Raw genomic sequence first — 21,908 nt, 5'->3', positions numbered from 1 at the left:
TTGACCAGGTGGAACCAACTCTAGGTTGCAACAGTGGAATGTTGTCTTGATTCCACAATGGAAAATGTCCGATATTACATTCTGCTCAATTTTTACAGAACTCCTTCCTTTGAGGTGGATTAGACTCTGTGCTTCTGTAGTTAACTGCTGCACATGATTATTAGGCATGGTTTATTGCAGTTGCTGGAGTACACAGCGGTACAGCATGTTCAATCAGTGAAACAAGGTCTTAATTCTATGATTGAGGATGTCAGAAGTTAAAGTGTGTGATGATTTTTGTGTATAGCTTCTGATGAGGCGCAACCAACTCTAGGTACCAACAGTGGAATGGTGTCTTGATCACACAATGGACGATGTCCGATATTACCTGTTGCTGGTTTTTCACACACAACTCTGTCTGTTGAGGTGCATCAGATTCTGTGCTTCTGTAGTTAAGTGCTGCAAATGGCTATTGGGCTTATTTGACTGGTATTGCTGGAATACACCGCGGTAGAGCAGGTCCAAACAGTGAAATGGGGTCTTGATTCTATGATTGAGGATGTCATAAGTTAAAGTCTGTGATGATTTTCATTAGGTGCAACCAACTCCGTGCTTCCGAATCCAACGGTATGTGGCTGTGAGTTGTGAATGATCACTGGATTTGGTTTAGACTGCAGTTCGCAGGGTTCAAGTTTTTTTATATCAGTTATAGGTTTAGTGAAATGACCAAATTTATCTTGGAAGTCCAAAGGAACAGTGAATAGTGTAGACTATGGAGAGATGAAATCCCAGTTCGAATTGTTTTGATTTATTCATTGTAGAGTTCTCTGTAATTTATGTTGTTTTATTTTGTAAAGAGGGAGTGAGAAAAAGTATTGATGGTTGTGTGTGTGAGTACTGCTTTTAATTAACAATGCAGACAGTAGTCTTCACAGTTCAGATCGATTTGCTATTGTACATGATGCAGTCCTGTAAGAGAAGAGATTGCTGTAGTGTGCTCTGTCTGCACCACTCATACGCATCATTGCAGGCTCCGCACACGTTTTCTTTGCTTTGTGTATTGCAAACTGTAGAGCTCAAGTCAATGCCACGTGGCTGTGGACCCTTGCTGAACGCTCTCTCTGGCCTATACCGCAGACTTCAGTGTCCACATTTGACATTGAGCCGGTATTATAGATGATGCAGTCCTGTAGGAAAAGACATTGCTCCAGTGCGCTCTGTCTGCACCACTGATATGCATCATTGCAGGATCTGCACACGTTTTTATTCTTCGTGTATTGCAAACTGTAGAGATCAAGTGAATGCCAGGTGGCTGTGGGCTCTTGCTTACTGCTCTCTCTGGCCTACACTGCAGACAGCAGTGTTCAGAATTCAGATGGAGTTGCTATTGTAGATTAGATAGTTCTGTAGGAAAAGACATTGCTCCAGTGTGCTCTGTCTGCAGCACTCATACGCATCATTCTAGGCTCTGTACATGTTTTTTTTGCTTCGTGTATTGCAAACTGTAGAGGTCAAGTCAATGCCACGTGGCTGTGGGCCCTTGCTGAACGCTCTCTCTGGCCTATACTGCAGACGTCTGTGTCCACATTTGACATTGAGTCGGTATTGTAGATGAGGTAGTCCTGTAGGAAAAGACATTGCTCCAGTGTGTACTGTCTGCAACATGCATATTTATCATTGCAGGCTTTGCACACTCTTTTTTGTTGCTTCGCTGACGACAAACTGGGTAGGTGAAATCACTTTACGTATCTGTGGGTCCTTTGTGACTGCTCTCTATGGCCTACACTGCAGACAGCAGTGTTCATAATTCAGATTGAGTCGGTATTGCAGATGATGCAGTGTTGATTGCAAGAGATATTGCTCCTAGTACGGGCTGTCTACAGCATGCATTATCGGTGGCTGTGCACATGCTGAATGCTTTTGATGTGGTTATGTGAGTGCACTAGAACTGATGGAGCGTTTATGATATAATCTTTTTGTGCATTATTTCAGATCTATTGATTGTGTGTCAGTATACCACAAGTTGTTGTTCTTTTACGATGGAATTATTTCTGTATTATTTCACATCTACTGTCCCTACCTTACTGCAGCATAAATTATTGATTCATTTAATATTGAATCACATTGTGTGATCCAATGATTACTGTTGTGGTTGATGCTAGCAGCAACCATTGTCTGAAGGCTGGTTTAGACTTACCACACACACATCCAGCACAGACGTCACTGGATATGTCACCATGGTAATAAAAAGGAGTCGAGCGTACGTGCCCGTATCCACTTCCACTATCTATCTGTGTCCGTGTGTTCATTATCTATGCATGATACTGTCTCTGGGCCGTACTATATTACGTTGTGTTGTGGACAGCGTATTGAACCATGTTACCTGTGGTATTGGAGAAAATTTCGGTAATGTAACTTTTAGGTGTATGGGTGGAAGGCTACTTTATAGAGCATGAATATTGATGAAAATGATGGTTGCATGTTGTGTGTATTGTAAGATATGTGTATATTGCAAAACGTTTTGAACAAAGCTCTCTAAACAGAAGAGGTGTGTCTCATGAAATGCAGTACAGATATTGACTAAAATGGGTGGCGTTTTCGAACTGTTACAATGGGAAATGTTATGAACTAATGAAATGCTTTTTTTCTATGGTTACATGGCAATCGCGCAGCCAGTGCGCAATGAGACCGCACCCAATGTGATTTTGAGAAAATATATTTATTATAATATAAGTTTATTAGAGTTAGAAATATATGACTGTTTAAAATATTTTTAATTATCGCTTGCTCTCATATACACATTAAAGTTTTTTAGATATAGTTTTGAGACAAAAAAAATGAGGGAATGGCGTATGCGGCGTGACATTGTACGTCTATGACGTAACATAGGGCATGCAGTGTGCACTCGTCGCATACGCAACACGCAGCGGGCGCGACCCTATACGTACATGACGTAACGCTCGGCTTGGTAGTGCATACCCGTCGCATACCAAAGTAGCAGATGGCGTGACCTCATATGTACATGTTGTTACCCGGGACGCGGTGCCACAAACCCGTCAGATCCGAAATGCGCATCATTTAAATGTGGTGGATAGGATTCGCGTGTTGATCGCGTGCTACTGTACGGGACTGTAGTTTTCTCAAAAAAAAAAAAAGATATACATATTTTGTGGGGAAGATATAAAAGTATGATAGAGTTGCAAAATATTCAAAAACAATTTGAAAAAATATTGGTTTTATAAATATTAAACGATGAAATTAACATTTAAAAAACCTTCGAAATTCACTGAAAAAACCATAGGTTTTAATGACGTTATAGTTAGGAATTAGCATTTAAAAAACCTTAGAAATTCACTGAAAAAACCATAGGTTTCAGGGACGTTATAGTTAGTTGGATATTTGACCAGCAGTGCATTGCAGGCGCGCGAGTTATAGTTAGCTCAACTAACTATAACAGGCACATTTCTCTGGTTTTATATGAGTCAAATGTCCAATTAACTATAACGTCCCTGAAACCTATGTTTTTTTCAGTGAATTTCTAAGGCTTTTTAAATGCTAATTCCTAACTATAACGTCTTTAAAACCTATGTTTTTTCAGTGAATATATATATATACACTTATGGTTTAAATAAAATACCTTGCACTTAGAGGATCTGGGTCCGTTTCGTCTTTCCAGCAGCTTTTGGTAGCAGGTGACGAAGTTCTTCACATATATATATATATATATGTAGGTAGTTATAGTTTGCTATAGTTTCCATAGGAGGAGTATTTTTCAATTGCTCAATAACTTTGGTGTCGTTTGATGAATTCTCGTAAAATTTTCAAAACTAGTTTGCCACTCACTTCAGTTGCTTGTCTTGAAAGCTTCGGGCGATTCGTCAAGTAGGGACCGAGAAAAAGGGAGGTCCCAAAATGCATTTTCCCCATGTTAATTTCATAGCCCCTTTAGACATGGATACAGCCAGAACTGCTCAACAGAATTACACCAAATTTGGCAGAAAGGTAGATATTGTTTCAGGGAAGTGCCTTTTTGTGTGAGTTGGTGTAAATCCGTTCAGTAGTTGTGAAGATATTTAAAGAAAATTCCAATTGAATATATAGGGATGCAGAGGATCTGTGACCCCTCGCGATCTCGTGCTGAGATCTGATTGGCTGCAACACTTCAAACCAGGAAGTGTTGGCAGCCATCTCAGGAATCCCAGAAAAATATTACGAAAAAGAAACGGGGACAGGGTAGAAATACCCTGACCACCTAGGCTTCATTGGGGGTTCCCACAGGGACCTTGCAGTGCCAAGAAAGCATTTAACTCCTTAACCGCGGTGCAAATTCCACCACGGTGCACGAGTTCGAATGAGTGGGAGGGGCCACGTCGGCCAACGGACGTTCACATCATTAGCGAGGTAGTGCTTGCGACGCCCGTTGGCCGACGCACGCACGATACTGGTTAAAAAAAATATTTGCAGTGGGATCTGTGGTTCGTTAGTTATTGCCTCACTGGTGGGCCAGGTCTTGGGTACATTTTGTTAATAATGGGGGGATGCATGGGTCTCTCCTACTGGGACATATTATTGCACTGGGGACCATCACCTCCTTGGGGATAATTGAGTTATAAATGGGGAGCCTCCTGCATTCCACAGGCCCGGGGACCACCACCTCCCAGGGGCCACATGCCACAAAGTAATTGGGGGGCCTTATGGACCCCTGTGCCCTGCAAAACCCTCCTCCTGGAGCCATAGTTGGCCCTCGGGTCTGCCAACTCCCAGAGCCAACTCCTGCTATGTCCCAGGGTACCCACCGCCAGGACATAGCTGAGTGACTGGGACTGGATAAGGGGCTCAGGCAATAAGACGCTAGAAACAGTTCAAAGGGCCCATCCCCATATGGGCTGCTGTGACCAAACTTTATACTGGAATTATCATACCCACATTGACTGACCCCAATACAAAATCCACAAAGGAGACTGGTGAACTGCGGGCATGGGGGAAGACACACAATCTCTGCCCATGGGCAACGGATGCATAGATAGATTCATGATTCCCACATGGCCCCCCCGAGAATGACGAGCCTGACAACCGAGGTAACCTGTCTCCGTGAAAGGAAAAATTGGAGAACTCAGTGTTGACACTATTAGGAGTCACTGCGACTCAAACCTCTGTGCACTGTTGCTAAGGTGTGGTTGCCATATACAAAGATTTTTTCAAAAGATATTTGAACCAACACGTTGATTCAAAAATTCAAAACCGATTATGTTACACAATTGAAACAATGTTAAACTGAATCACAATTTGCGTAAAATAATCGGTTTTGAATTTTTGAATTAACGTGTTGGTTCAAATATCTTTTGAAAAAATCATTGTATATAGTAACCACACCTTAGCAACAGTGCACAGAGGTTTGAATCGCAGTGACTCCTCATAGTGTTAGCTTTTAGTATAGGCACACTCTAGACAACACGTGCACCCACTGTAGCACGCTATGTTCTAAATAGGTAAAGTTCATTTAGTTAGGATATTACATAAGAAAAAAGTGGAGTGCTTCTCTGATTCATTGATTCAGTAGCTTTGTTGTCTTTTAGAGAACGCACCCAAACATGTCATTTGACGCTATTACAAGTATGACTGAAACTAGGGCCAGCACTCTTGCTTATACCTCAGAGCAAGCCTCTGAAATGTACGCATTAATACAGGATGTGAAAGCATCAGATATACAAGGAAACACTGTTATTGAACAACTTAAACAGCTAGAATTTTTGGTTAGGAGAGAGCTTAACCAACGTCTACATGCATCAACACTAGTACAGTACCACCGTGCTAAAAGGATACCACGAGGAATGAGGCTATCTATAAAACCAATGTTATTTAGGTTCAACCTTAACAAAGAATTCATGGAAAGATGGTACTCAATACTTAACAAATGTTCGCTAGATTTAATTTTATTACTAGTGGAAGAATTGTCTAAAGCTATAAGTGATATTACCAACGAGATTGAGAAATCAAACAAAATTTACAATCACGTATGGAAGATGAAGACTGGAATAAATCGCTTGAAGAAATTAATGTCAGACTTGAGAAATATACTAAAGAACTTCAAGAAGGTAAACGTCGTAAATATAAAAGAGATACTTTGGACTACAAACTAAACAAGGTTTATACATGGGCAGAAGTCGATGCCCAACGACGAGTGTACACAAAAAAGAATGTGACCACCTCTTCTGAGAAAAGTTTAGCCACCGAAACTGACACTAGTACGACTAGACCACCAGCCCACACTCAGATAAGAGTAGTTGAAGCACCAACAGAAGTATCCAATAAGAATGGATTACAAGCATCTAGTTCTACAAATTTTTTAGCCAAAGGCATCAACTCCAACCAACCACCGGGAACGTCCAAATCAGGAAAATCAGGAGAAGCAGCCGGAAAACCCAGACGCACACAAAGTCAGAAACAAACCTAGTAGTCAATATATCATCTACAGAACTCACCTCACATCAAGTTAGAGTTCTTAATAAAGGATTGGGCTTTGTCCCTACATACGATACCAATGTCTTAGAATGTGAAGTATCACTTTTCAAGTTTATGAGATACTTACGAATAAGACTTTTTTTTACGAATGCTCTACCTACCAGGCCTGACACAGAAGAAACTGAGTTTTTATAGTTTCGACCCAAATCCGAATATCAAGCACCCATTTCACATAAAGTATTGGATTCATTCGAACATTTGGTTCGTAAAGATTTTCACAACATGAATTTAAGAAGAACCAAGAAGGAAAATCTATCTAATCACGACATAAACACTCTCCACTCAATTCAGAACAATTCTGATATCTGTATCCAAAAAGCAGACAAAGGAGGAGCTATTGTCGTCATAGACAAAACTTTCTATACACTTACAGTTCAAGAACATGTTGCGGATCTTCAAACATATCTACCTTTGGACACCGACCCTACCAGTGAGTTAAAAGCCACTCTCAAGAGTATTTTAGAACACGCACAAAACATGGGTTGGATCTCAGCATCCACTAAACAATTCTTGACTGTTGATTATCCCAGGAGACCTTTACTTTATATGCTCCCTAAAATACACAAAGATCTACATAAACCTCCAATGCGACCAATTGTGACAGGTTGTGGTACCATCTTTGAACCATTGGGGCAATACATCGCCCATTTTTTGCAACCATTTGTCCAACAATGGACTTCCTATGTGAAAGACATCAAAGATTTCTTGTTAAAATTAGATTCACAGTGGACGTTAAGTCCCTATACACTTCTATTCCACACACAGCAGGCATGGAGGCAGTGGAGTGGGCGCTGCTGCGCCAAACCTCTATCAGAGCAGACAAAATCTTCATCCTGGAGATCTTACACTTTTGTTTGTATCATAGTTACTTTTACTGGAATGATCGTTTCTTTTTACAGCAACACGGTACTTCTATGGGATTTGTGGGGGCACCCGCCTATACCAATACATTTATGGCGAAATTTGAGTCAGATCATATTTACAGTGATCGAGAATGGACTGACAATCTCCTGCTGTATTGCAGGTACATTGATGACACCTTCATGCTTCGGACTAACACCAAGAAGCAATTAGAACACAACATTAAACAACTTAATAGGCATGATGACCATATTCAATTTACTCACACGATTAATGACAGGAAGATTTCATTTCTAGATGTGTCTATTATGATCGAAGGAGGTAAAATCAAAACAGAAGTCCACAGAAAGGCAACTGATGTAAATAATGCTCTCCACTTTCAGAGTTTTCATCCTAAAAAACTAAAACAGAATCTATCTTTTTCCCAGTTTTTACGGATCAAAAGGATATGTTCAGATCAAAGTAGTCTAGAAGATCATTTAAAGTTTCAACAACAAATGTATTTAGACAGAGGTTATCCTGAAGAAGTTATTGATCAGGCCAAAGAACGTATTTCTAAATATGAACGCAGCAATTTGTTACAATTTAAACCAAAAAAGAGTACATCCAGACAAGTGTTCATTTCTAAATTCTCTACAAGCTCACAGAAGATTAAGAGAATTATCATTAATCGCTTGGAAATGTTACAAAATGAGCTGGACTTTAATGAAATCTTTAAAGAGCAACCTCTGTCGCTTTCACCAGATCAAAAAATTTCAAAGAGATCATATGGACTCCCACAAAAATACCCAAGACTGATTTCAAAGGCATGAACAGGTGTTCCAACTGTGTACATTGCAATAACGTTATAATTGGTAATATCTTACATCACCCACTAACTGGACAATCCATCAAGTTATTTCATGATTCAGATTGCAATTCGAACAAATTGATCTATTATATTAAATGCCCTTGTGGCAAGTTATACGTGGGTAAAACTGAGCGAAAAATAAAAACACGTATATCTGAACATAAAAGCACAATTAGGACTCAAAACAAAAGTAGCAGTTTAGCTGCACACTGGTTAGAGGCAAGGCACAGCATAGCTCAAATGAAATTCGCAGTTTTAGAAAGAGTCATTCATTACCCCGACATGGATCTCACCAGATCCCTGTTACAAAGGGAAACATTTTGGATTAAACGCCTTGACACTCTTGTGGTAAAAGGAATGAATGACAAAATTGATTATTCTTGTTATCTCTAATGTATTTATAACTATGGTATTGTACATACTGTTGTATGCATGATTTACACTAATGTGATCATGGTACTGTGTTTATTAAGTTGTTTTTTAAGTTCGAGCACTTTTTCCTCTTCACGCCTTGGTTAACAGTTTTTCTGCACTTGAACTAGCTAGGTGTTTCAACATTGATATTTATGTATTTTGAGATTATGGTCTAAAGTTTAGTTGAGATCCTCTAGTGCAGAGGTCTTCAAACTTTTGTAGGTTGAGCCCCCCCAGCTGACTTTTTTTAGATGTTGGGCCCCCCCACCACCTGACAGAAATTTCTGGAATCTGGTACGCTACATAATCGACTGCCATGTGCATATCATGGGCCATATTTGGCAAATAATGTTTAACACAATAAGAGAGTTTAGTAAACTGCAGGTTTGTGAATGGGTGTGGTGAAATGACAGAAGCTTATTACACAGCTCAAAACACAATTTTCCAAGATAAAATGTGCACAAATTCTTTTTACTAGGATGCTTTGTTTTACACATGACCTAGATTAATAATAACACCACCAACATAAATGTGTGGACCCGTTTTCATCTAAAATAAACTTTGTTATGGTTGTTGCATGAAACAAAAAACATTTCTCTGCAATTAGTAATAGCCTCTATCACATCAATCACATTAAAAAGAAATTGAACAAAACAGTATTTCATCATCATCAAGATATCTTTATTTCGGCAATTTGCCTTAAAAAGTACATAAAAAAATAAATATATATACAGACAAACTTGGCACAGAATGAAATATATCATTACAATACATTAAGTAAAACATAGTCCCCTTCTCCTGTTCCACATTGCAAAGAGGAATTTAGAAACTGCAAAAACTATACATTCAGATGTGTCTGTTTTTAAAATTCTAAAAGCATGGCTACATTGCCGAAAACCCATGTTTTTGCAGATAGGCACTATCCACTGCTTCCTAGCTTTTGTGTATGCAGGGCAGAAAAATAATACATGGAGCTCATCCTCTTTAACACAACTACAGCCAGGGCAGGTCTCAACAGAATTTGATGCCCAGCTGCTAGTGAAAGCTCGCAGAGGTAGTGTGCCGTATCTCCATTGCAAATAAAGTTTTCTTGATGGTATAGGATAAATAATATCCATAAAATTCTCAAATTGATAAAAATCCTTGACACTTAAAAAAGATTTAGTTAAAACTCCAATATTAGGGGCAGTCTGCACTCTGTTTTGTTTCTCGGCCACATAGATCTTAGTGAGCATCTTCCGTGAGATCATCTTGCAGCTTAGTTCCGGTTCATACCACATGCCATCCAGCCCGAGTTTGATGCACTGGGATTTTATAAACACAAACCAAGGGATTTTTGGTACACAGTTGCTTGCCAGAATTTCCTTCAGCTCTAATCTATAATACAATAATTCTGGTGTAGTCCACAGCCTGTGCCAGTACCTAAGGGGCTTCAAAGCTAGTTCATCATCCATCGACCTCAGATTCAGATCCATCCTCAGAGGATGCATCGGAGTACTCTGTGGAAGTGATAGTAACTGTCTGATGAACTTGTTTTCAATTTTAAGAAGTTCCAGCCCAGGTAGGTGCCCCCAAAGTTCTGCTCCATATAGAATTGCTGCCCTGGCCTGGCTCTTATATACTTCAAGCGGGGGTTTAATTGGTTTGTATGTGGACGTGTTGGAAAACTTAAGGATACCCCCAACATACTGGGCTAATTTCAGCTGCGCCTTGGCAATTTGTGGAGCCCATGAAAGATTTTCGCTCAGCGTTACTCCTAAATAATCAAAAGTTTTTACCCTTTCTAGCTTTGATGAATCAAGTTTAGGGTTTGGCCGTGTGGAAGGTGAAGGATTAAACACCATATACTTTGTTTTGTTCACATTAATTTCCAGGCCTCGACCTCTACAGAAGTCCTCGAAACTGTCAAGGACACGCTGAATTCCCATTGGTGATTTGGAAAGTAGCAGGGTGTCATCCGCAAACATAATTGCTGGCACCCTGCTACCTGCCAGAATTGGGGCGTCGTTGTTAAGGGCGCTATTAAGATGGGAAATCACACCATTGACATATAGGCAGAACAGGGTGGGTGCTAGAACGCACCCCTGTCTCACCCCTCTGCCAATGGGGAACTTAGAGGTTAAAGCCCCGTTCTTCCCATGACGCACCTGGGCAAAATTGCCCTCATGCAACTTGATCAGTATTGTCAGGATTTGTAGGGGTACCCCCAGACTGACCAACACGCCCCAAAGTTTCCCTCGGGGTACTAAATCGAAAGCGGAGCGGAGGTCCACGAATACCATGTAGAGGCTGCCACCCTCAATCTTTGCTGTTTTCCAGAATAGTAATAACAAGCGAAAGATTTGGTCCATGGTAGAGGTGTTCCTCCTAAACCCCGCTTGGTATTGGCTCAGTATAGCGTGCTCCTCCATCCAGTCCTCAAGTCGTTCAAGGATGAGCCGCGCAAAGATTTTTTGCGGGACATCTATGAGGCTGATGGGTCTGTAATTAGCCGGTAGCAAGGGGGAACCCTTCTTGAAGATGGGAACAATTTCTGCGCCCAGCCAAGTGCAGGGCACGTTCATTCCTCTCAAGATTGCATTAAATAAAATGCATAGGTATGGTCCCCAGATCTCCATTTGGTGTTTAAAGAGGTCTCCCGGCAATTTGTCTAGCCCAGGGGCCTTGCTAGGTGGAATTTTCGAAATGGCATTAACAACTTCCTCAGGCGAAAACTGTATGCAATCATAGGAGTCATTCAGTGCTGATAGTGCCGGATATGTGTCCATATCAACTTCGATGGCATACAGGGCTCTAAAGTGGTCTTCCCAGATACTAGCCTCTATATTAGGCTCAGTGGCCGGTTTAGGATCCCCACTTCCTGTGTTGATTATAGACCAAAATTTACGGGCATCTCTCTGTTCTAGGGCGCATGACAGATCGGTCCATTTTGCATGGTCCCAATCCTGTTTGGCCAGCTTCAGCATAGCTTTATAATGAGTTCTCTTGGCGGCGATAAGGATCTTATCGTTGCCTTGCTTTACAGCCCGAATCAACTCTTTTTTTGCCAGGCGACAAGCATCATTATACCAAGAGGAAAGGGGGGTCCTATTCTTTCTTTTGGTTGCTACTGGATTAAACATATCTGACAAGATACTAACGAGATTCGTATGCAGGGCCTGCAGTTTGATATTAAAATCTGGAGAAGGTTCTTGGGTTATTAAAACATCTAATTCGATAAAACACGGCAAGACTGAATTATACAATCTTGCCAGGTCCTCAGGGGATGCCTCCACCTTGTCCCACTTGACCCTGCGCCGGTCATTGGTTAGGACTAACCTGTCTACTCGGGCATCTCTGGGTCCTAAATCCTTCAGTTGTGTGACCGGAGAAGCCAGCTCCAGCCTCAGCAAATTGAGATCACTGTCGTCCCTTGCAATAATCTCGAGGTCGATAACCTTTGACCACGACTGTGTCCGAACCATAATGTAGTCTAGACGCGATTCGTGGCCCTTTTTGTTGTATGTGCACCTGGAAGGAGTATCTGAATTGGTGCGTCCGTTACAAGCCCTGATTGAGTGGCTTAGTGTGAGGGCCGTTATTTGGACCGCTAGAGGGGACCAGGACCTGATGTGAGGAGATTGGACTTGCGGAATGGACCAGTAATCATCCTCAGTTGCAAGTGCACCATGGTCCATCCCCGGTAAGGGTTCAAAGTGGCAGTTAAAATCTCCTGCTACTAGTAAGGACACATCCGTAGGGATGGAGTACAGAAAATTTGACAGTATTTAAAAGAATCTGTTTAGGAATTATTCCAGGCCATCAGGGCAAAACAGAGCTGCCTCTATCAAGGGAACCCCTGGACGGCTGGATTGCAGTGCATGTAAAAATGTCCTTTTGTAATTTAGGACGAAAACCTTGATGGGGCACGACATGCCCATACTTGTGTACAGGGGCGCAACTAGACCCGAACTTCAGGGGGGGCTAACACTCCCATCCAGGGCTGGCCCTAGCACTGGACGCACATAGTGCAATGGTCTGTTTTGGCACCCCTCCCCCATTTCCTCCTTCTCCATGAATTTCCTCACTACCACTCACCAACAATGCACCCCATCAATCTATAGCACCTTTCTGGCAAACATCTAATTTTTTGATAGCGCTACTCATAGTTTACTCACACTCAGTTCTTTGATCTGCATGGTACACGTTCTTTGTAGCAGGCACATTAAACCTCTGCGCTGTGTGGGTGTCAGGAGTACCCATGTGAGTGCACGTTGAGTGATGCGACAGTGTGAGAGTAGGGTGAAAGGACTGACTGCAGGGTGAGTGAGGTGACCATATGAATTTGGGTGCGGATGTAAGTGCAGAGTGGGACAAATGAATGTATGGTTAGTGATGGTCTTTTTTGAGTGAGTATGCACATTGAGCAGTAAGGGGGACATGTGAGTGAAGTGTTTCATGAGTGCAGGGTGAGTAGTGTGCTTGTGTGACTGCAGGGTGAGGCACAGGGTGAACAGCACAAGTGCATTGTGAGTGCAGAGTGATCACTGTGAGTTCAGGGTGAGCGGGTGATCAGTGTGAGTGCCTGGTGATCAGTGTGAGTGCATTGTGATCATTGTGAGTGCAGAGTGATTACTGTGAGTGCAGGGTGAGCGGGTGAATGGTGTGAGTGCATGGTGATCAGAGTGAGTGCATGGTGATCATTGTGAGTGCATTGTGATCATTGTGAGTGCAGAGTGATTACTGTGAGTGCAGGGTGAGCGGGTGAATGGTGTGAGTGCATGGTGATCAGTGTGAGTGTATTGTGATCGCTGTGAGTGCAGTGTGAATGGTGTGAGTGCATGGTGATGAGTGTGAGTGCATTGTAATCGCTGTGAGTGCAGGGTGAGAGGGTGAATGGTGCGAGTGCATGGTGATCAGTGTGAGTGTATTGTGATCGCTGTGAGTGCAGGGTGAATGGTGTGAGTGCATTGTGATCAGTGTGAGTGCATTGTGATCGCTGTGAGTGCAGGGTGATAGGGTGAATGGTGTGAGTGCATGATGATCAGTGTGAGTGCATGGTGATCACTGTGAGTGCAGGGTGAGCATGAAAGTGAAGGGCAAGAATGAGGAGTGAGTTGTCTGAATGCAGGGTGCATTCCCAGACACTTGAACTAACTCAGCATGTTATTGACGGCAGCGTAGTGTTTCAGATATGTTAAACTATTGCTATTATGGCATTAACCAGGGATCAGGGTGTAGGAAATAAATGTGCTGATCTTGCAACAAACTTCCAGTTTTATGGTTAGGGTTGCCAGCTCATTTTTTTGATGGCCCAGTTGGTACAAAAATAAACAGTCACCTAAAGCTTTATTGTCAGCACTTGTCTGTGCATACTTTAAACAGCAAATATAAATAGTAGCACTTTTAATTGTGCTCTAGGGCTGCCTGAATGGTCCATGACTGATAATAAAATGGAGCAAAGACAGAAAAGTCACATTACAAATGTATACATACTTATTTATAAGCATATTTGGTGTCAAGACAAGCAATTTGCAGGCTGTTTAAAAAACACATGGCTGTCTGGCATTTTTCTTTTGGTAACTTGAAGCCCTGTGGGCGTTGGGGTGCCTGCCTGTGTAAATTTCAAAGAAACTATGTCTCCTTTCTACTAAGAGCTTCCTCCCAGGACAGGGTTAAACTGGTAGAGCTGAAATGCTTCAGCTGCTTTGGGAGGCAGGATGTCTCCTTTCCTAAAACTGAAAGCAAGGAAAGATGTAATTTCAGCTGTAGTGGGAGGCAAGGGGTTTCCTCTGCTATGAAATCAAACGCAAAGGAACAGGGACTGTCTGTTCGTTTGCTTTCGTTTTTAGCAGAGGAGACCCTGCCTCCCACTGCAGCTGAAGCATCCAAGCTCTGCCAATTAACCTCCTCCTGGGAAGGTTAACTGTTAGCTCTTTACATGACAAAAGCTCAAGTCATGCCTTATCTATTTCCCCTCCCTCCCCCTCCAGCCCTCAGTTACTGGAGCTCGCCAATAAAGAAATTCCCAATTCAAATGGGTGAAGACTTGTGACGCCTCGGGACAGTAAAAGACTCTGAAATGGAAGACCTTAGTGTGGAGTGCGCGCCCCCCTTGAGATGGTGTCGTGCCCCCCTGGGGGCGCGCCCCACAGATTGAAGAACTCTGCTCTAGTGTCTAAGGAGCTTTTTAGTGCAGTATTTTTTTATTCTTCACTCTTTGGGCAAACAATTGTCCTGTACTTTAATCAGCCAGGTGTCCCAGCAGTGATATTTAGGTCTTTCGAGTTTGTGGTTTAAAACATCGTTGTGATCCTTTCAATATGGTGCCGTCCTATTTGGAAGCACGATAGTCCATTGTTGATGTCGCTCACGCCACATGCGATTCCTGCTTCCGGCGTGTAATGATATTTAGCGTTTTATAATCGTCTTGTCAGGGAAGTGAGTTGAGATCAGTGGCAGCAGCTTCTGAGAGTTTCGGTGCGGACTGTATGTTTCTAGTTAAGGTAAGCAAGTGTCACTGAGTATGTAACCTTCATTTCCTATGACTATTAAAGTGTTCGGTGTTTCATAGATGTTTGACTTCCTTGTAGGATCTTTTGTCCACATTCCAGCGATTCAGCCAAGTTCGTTTTGTCGAAGGTATGAGCTTTTCCATTCAGCTGGCAAGTTTAGCTTCGTTTTTCGTATTGAGCTTGATGAGTCTGTGTTGTTTTTCCTTGTAGATTAGAGGATTTGAAGGAATTTTTAGTAAGTATTTACTTCAGTTTTGTCACGAAGGTGGAGAGTCTTTTTTACTCTTTATCACACTTTTTTTGAGTTTCATCATGAGTCACAAACACATTTGACGTCTTGACTAAAAACGTATTGTTGTTCCTTGTCTGAGATGATGCTTTCTGAGTTTGATGCATATCAATATTGTAAAACTATTAAACTTTGTTCACCTTTATAGTGTCTCAGCCCCTGAAGAAGGGCCAAGTCAGGCCCGAAATGCATTGGGCGCTTCGAAAGCTATTGGATTGAATTCCTGAATTGTACCTAAAGTGTTTATTTTCTTGGAATGTATTGAATTCCTCTATTACATTTACGTTATGTGTTCACAAGTGAATGTTCAAGATTAAACAATTGAAACAATGTTAAACTGAATCACAATTTGCGTAACATAATCGTTTTTGAATTTTTGAATTAACGTGTTGGTTCAAATATCTTTTGAAAAAATCTTTGTATATGGTAACCACACCTTAGCAACAGTGCACAGAGGTTTGAGTTGCAGTGACTTCTAATAGTGTTAGCTTTTAGTATAGGCACACTCTAGACAACACGTGCCACCCACTGTAGCACGCTGTGTTCTAAATAGGCAAAGTTAATTTAGTTAGGATATTACATGAGAAAAAAGTGGAGTGCTTCTCTGGTTCATTGATTCAGAACACAGTGTTGACCACTCCCTCCTCAGACAAGACCTTTGGATCACTGTGGATAGGGTCACTGAGACAGATGGCCACATATCTGAAACTGAGCATATGGTCAGTGCACTACAAGAATAAGTTGCACAGCTACAGAAAATGGTCTGTGCACTTGAGCATCGAGTAGACAATGCCAAAGGGTGCTCACAATGAAACAACATCTGTCTGGTGTGATTTCCAGAGGGCGTAGGAAGACCCACCTCCACAGACTTCATTTCCCAGTGGCTATGTTCCTGGGTACAGTCTGATGGCCTCTCATTGTGCTTACTGGAGAAGAGGACCCATAGGTCCTTGGTGCCCCGGTGCCCCCGACTGATCATAGCACGCATCCTCAATTTTGCAGACAGACATATGGTATTCCGGGCAGCACATAAGAAAGAGGACTTCTCCCATCACTCCTTGAAAATCATGTTGTTCCCAGACTACACAATGCACATACAACAACATCACCACTAATTTCTCGAGGTCAAACAGAAATTGCATGCTATGCACATGCAATACGTGCTTCTCTTCCCTGCTGACCTAAAGGTCATATTTGCTGGCAAGGCTATCTTTTTTAACAACCCAGAAAGTGCATAGCACTGTATCAAAGAATTTCCTGACTGAAGGCGATGACATACAGACAAGTAGGAAAGACTTGCACTTGGTGGACGGCCATGACTCTGGTTGCAGCTACCACGTAGGAGCTGGAGAAAGAAGAAAGGCCACCCTTCGGCAGAGGAGGTGATTGGTGATCCAGCATACCACAGGTTGTGCACCAAGATCACAGGTTTGGTGGTGGCAGGGTCCAACAGTCACTGAAACACTGAAGCCCTGCGGCCCTTCCAGCCGACCTCACCATATAATCTTTCCCGAATACTACCGACATACCACTTCTCTGATAGCTGAAGAAAGTGGCATGCGCCCGCCCCTACGGACAGACTCTATAGTTACTAGTTGTCAGTGGGTTGTTTTGAAGGGGATTATTATGGGAGTTGGGGAGAAGGATAGATTTAGAGTTCAAATGCCAATTTGGAAGTTGTCCCTACTGTTCACATGGCAGATACTTTGTGTTCTCAAAGTATTGGGAGGGGGGGTTTACATACACAATCCAATGTACCTTCATCACTCAGGAACAGTTTTCTTAGTCTACCCAGCATGTCAAGACATCCTATCCACAATAGGGACCTGATTCACATATGTCACTTTACACTTTTGTGTAAGTTAACCTCTTTTGGTATTCATAAACCACAAGTTAATAGTAAGGTTTACGATTATGGAAACTTCGCAGTCAGGGTGGAAAACTCTGCATATTAAAAGATAGGACAGGCCTATCTTTCTATGCGTGGAGTTCTATGCTTTGACTTCAGAGTCTCTGCAGTCATAAACTTACATGAAAAGATAGGACAGGCCTACCTTTTTATGTGCAAAGTTCTCTGCTCCGCATTTGCAAACCTACTATTAAGTTGTAGATTGTGAAAATCCCAAAAACCTAAACTTACACAAAAGCATATGTTTACCTTTGTAATTCAGGCCCTCAGTTGGCGAAGGCTCTACCTCCATGCCTCCCCCATGATGATGCAGGGACCCATCCACACGAGCAAGGCCGATCAGGCTCTTGACCCAGAATGTGAACGAAAAGCGAAACAAAATCAAAAGGGGGCAGTTCTTAAAGCTGCAAGATGCATCAATCCCAACATAAACCTGCTGTAGGAAACTTACTTGGCGGGCCATCAATCAATGTCCCTACTTGGCCCAGTTGGGTTTCTCAGGTTTCAGGTTCAGGTTTTAATGTCTTTATTTCGATAATAAAATCATAAAAGACAGCAGAAATTACACAAACAGTTTGGGCCATGCTTTACAATCACCATATACTGTCCAAATTACAAATATTTTTACACACGATAAAAACTATACATTAAAAATAATCCTTGTTAAGCATCCCATTTATATTTAGACGATCCGTTTATGTATGTTTTTTAAAAACATAAAATCAATAAATAAAACCATCTTAAAATACTATACAATATCCATCTTTGGATAGGATGTTTTAAGTACGAATCGTATAAGCAATCATTTCTAACTATTTATGGGCTCTAATGATCCAAACCCAGCCAAGGAATTTCGCTGTGCTCACCACAAACAACTCTGAGGTATTGGTCTTCAATGCCCGAATAGCCTCCGCGGACCTACTACAAGTAAGGCGTTGAAACAGAGGTTTTATCCATTTTCTACGTGGGTCTTGGTACATGGGGCAGGCAAATAAGAGGTGACCCTCTGTCTCCTTATGACCAGGACACCATTGACAAAATTCAGTTACTCCAGTACCCCAATTTTTTGTGAATGTATTCAAGGGCAAGGAACCCACCCGAAACTGATGGTAGAGTTTCTTATCTAGCGGCCTGGTAATGATATCCCAGTAGTTCTCACGGGAAGGATCCAGCTTGTTAGCCAGGAACCTACCTGTTAGACTTGTGGAACTAGAAGCAGACACTAAGGTTTGTCGAACCGAGGCCCAGTACAATGCTTTAAATTCTTGTTTGGAGGGAAACACATTGGTTCCTGGAGACAACCACAGCTGTTCCAAACCCATTTCAACCAAGATGGTTCTAACCGTGCGTAGCCATGGAATTCTCCCGGATCCCTCAATGGACCTAACTTCGACAAGTTCATTAGCAAATAAGGCAAGGTCAGGAGAAGACCAAATCCGTCTCCAAAAGGCAACCAATCTGAACCTCGCCATCTCATTAATTGGATTACAACCTAAGTCCAAACAAAGGGGTATAGATGGAGTTGATTGCGGAAGCCCCACTAGATTCCGCAAGAACTTACACTGTGCTTTAAACAGGCTAGAAAGATCCATATACGCCCAGAGATCCGCTCCATATAAAATAGCAGCGTTAATCTTTGCGTCATAAATTTTTAGCACTGGGTGCACACGTTTAGTGATGGAACTCTTTTGTTCCCTAAGGAGACAGCCAGTTAAGCGGGCCAGTTTAAGCTGCTGTTCGACTACCTGCTCCTTCCATCGCAGGCGAAAGTCTAGTGTAACCCCTAAGTAGGACATATGATCTACTTGTTCCAAATTAGCCCCACCCATCCTTACCGAGCTCCGAACCGAAATGTTCTTAGTAAAAACCATAAACTTAGTTTTGCCCACGTTTACCTTCAAATCGTTGATGACACAAAACTCCTCAAAGCGGTTCAGGGCCCGCTGTAAACCGCTTCTGGTCTTAGAGAGGAGCAGAGTGTCGTCAGCGAAGATAAGCATGGGGAACTTCTTCCCAGCCAGGGAGGGAGCGCCAGTTGGGAAGGTCTTGAAAAAGTTTACTACCTGGTCAATAAATAACAGGAAGAGTGTGGGCGCCAGGACACAACCCTGACGAACCCCGCGTGTTACTGGGAAGCTGTTCGTCACTTGTCCTTGACCGCCCCACCGAACCCGAGCAAAATTGTCCTCATGCAGTTTAACAATTAGATCCAGAAGTTCCAAGGGTAAACCCAAGTCTCTCAAGACACACCACAGTTTAGCCCTCGGGACCATGTCAAAAGCTGCCTTTAGATCAATAAAAGCGGCGAAAATTTTCCCCCCGCCTAACAGCACCACCTTCCAGTAAATTAGACAAAATCTAAACACCTGGTCGATGGTGCTGATACCGGATCTAAAGCCTGCTTGCATGGGAGACAAAATGCACTCGGAGACCATCCAACCCTGAACTCTACCTAAGATCATTCGTGCAATGACCTTTTGGAGGGAGTCAATAAGGCTGATCGGGCGATAATTGCCCGGGTTGGACCGATCCCCTTTTTTGTGGATTGGAAGGATCTCAGCCCCCTTCCAGCTCTTTGGGATTCTGGCTCCTTGGGCAATTGCATTAGCTAACCTGGTAATATACGGTACCCAAAGTTCTTGGTTGGATTTAAACAAATCGACAGGGATTAGGTCCATCCCTGGAGCCTTCCCCCGCTCAGTCAAACCCAGAGCTAATTCTGTTTCTTGTTCTGTGAAGAACTGGACCCCACCGTGATCAAACAGTGTGTGCTCATAACTTAGCATAGTGGAGGATTCCGAGGTCTCAGACCTAAATTGGGCAGCATAGAAATCCACCCAAATTCCGGGGGAGACGTGATTTGTAGGCATTTGCGAATCTGGGTCCCTGCCCCACTTTACCAGTTCCCAGAATTTAGTCTGGTTATTGGATGTCGATGCATCCAGAAGATCGGACCAATGCCTGTCTTCCTACTCTCTTTTAGCATCCCACTGGTTTTTTTTATACTGTACCCTAGCTAACTTGACATCACTCATAACCCGAGACTTGACCGCCTTAACTAATTGGCTATAGGCCTCCCTACATTTCCCGTTGTACCATTTCTGACGGGAACCAAGTTTTTTTGACGGGCCTTCCAAATATGGACTGGATAAGAGAGATTTAAGCTGTTCAAAACAACATTCGTGGGTCTCGGTTACATAATCGGGGCCGACCCCCTCAGACACAGTGGGCATGAGTTCGTCACCGTGTATGTGACCAAATTTTTAATACTTTCAAGGAGGGTGGCATCACCCACTAACCTAGACCATTTCAGCCTTCTTCTGTCATTGGTCAAGGTGAGATCTCCTGTCCTAAGAGTATCTGGATTCCTCAATCTATCAGAGCCCAGGAACCTTAAACTAAGCGACAGGGGATTGTGGTCGCTTTCTGGGCGGGGTACCACTTCCATGTCGATCATATATTGCCAGAGTTCCAACTTTAGCAAAATGTAATCTATACGGCTTTTCCTTAAACCATTATCATAGGTGTTGCAGGCACATTGATCTGATAGGGAGCGGCCATTAACTGCCCTTAAGCCCCTGTTCAAACAAAGGGCCATCCAGTTCAAAGCTGCCTCAGTCCCTTTGGCGATTTTAACAATTGATAGGTCCGGAATGTTCCAGACTGCATCTTCTGAGGACCCCCAACTGTCCCCAACTGCCTGGAGCGGCTCAAAGGTGCAGTTCAAGTCGCCCGCTAGGACAAAGAGATTATCACTTCCTAAACTATCAAGATACCTATCCACTACATCGACAATACCAGGGCAGCGGCCTCCAGGTAGGCCTCGTGCATAGATGTTAATAATAATCAGATCCCGATGGGCAGCTTTGCTCAACTTGATACCCAGGAGGTCTTGATGTTCCAGAGATATTTCAGATAGATGGACTCCCAAGGATTGCTTCACCCAGATCAATAGGCCCCCTGAAGCACGCCCTTTGATACCGCTGATTGCAGGTTTGGAAAAGTTAATAAACCCAACCCTATGGATTGGGACCGTAGCCCAAGTTTCCTGGAGTAATATAATATCAAAAGTATCTATAAATTCCAACCACTCCTCTGAGTGTAGCCGACCCTTGATCCCAGCCACATTCCAGGAAGCTACCTTTAAAATATCGTGTGGAGTTGTTACATTACTTTTATATGATTGAATCATTGGCACAGTGGGGGCTGGGATCTCCACTACCTTCACAGGTTCAGCCCGTAACTCGAGTCTAGGAGTCATACAAGCACCATCCACCCCCACAATTTCCTCTAAAATATCCTCAGTAGTTGCTTCAACCGTCCCCCCCATAAGATTTAACAATGGACCCCCCTCAACAACTTGCCCCATGGATGATTCCACCCTTCCGGGCCCAGATATTACATTCCTGTGACTCTCCACGGTGCTGTACTCCTTACTTGGTAAATGTAGTCAATCGACAGCCTCAAGGTCAGAAAGGGGGCCGTAACGATTGAAAAGTTGAAGATGTTGGGAGTGGTAAGGTGTTCTCACAATCGAACGCCTCCTGTCTAATAATCTCTTGGGATGGGGGCCTGGTGTGAGTTTAGAAT

The 21,908-nt window shown here is 42.8% G+C and overlaps 1 protein-coding gene across 3 annotated transcripts in view; it reads left to right on the top strand.

Annotated features, from left to right (window-relative positions):
• The first annotated feature begins 15,036 nt into the window (after window positions 1–15,036).
• The window catches only part of LOC146865614 (uncharacterized), a 54,070-nt gene continuing 47,198 nt past the window's right edge, over window positions 15,037–21,908 (top strand). The window contains exons 1-2 of one of the 3 annotated variants that reach the window (XM_085640753.1): window positions 15,057–15,111; window positions 15,199–15,247. In XM_085640753.1, coding sequence (XP_085496879.1) covers window positions 15,097–15,111; window positions 15,199–15,247 — 64 coding nt within the window. In that variant the 5' untranslated portion in view covers window positions 15,057–15,096. Of the gene's footprint in view, window positions 15,112–15,198; window positions 15,248–21,908 lie in introns of all 3 variants that reach the window. The other 2 variants (XR_014976660.1, XM_085640754.1) reach the window with 2 other exon arrangements.

Source organism: Triturus cristatus, chromosome 2_1 (genome assembly GCF_964204655.1).
Source record: "Triturus cristatus chromosome 2_1, aTriCri1.1, whole genome shotgun sequence".
Taxonomy (NCBI): Eukaryota; Metazoa; Chordata; class Amphibia; order Caudata; family Salamandridae; genus Triturus; species Triturus cristatus.
The sequence above is the reverse complement of the archived record's forward strand: the minus strand, read 5'-3'. Positions and strand labels throughout refer to the sequence as shown.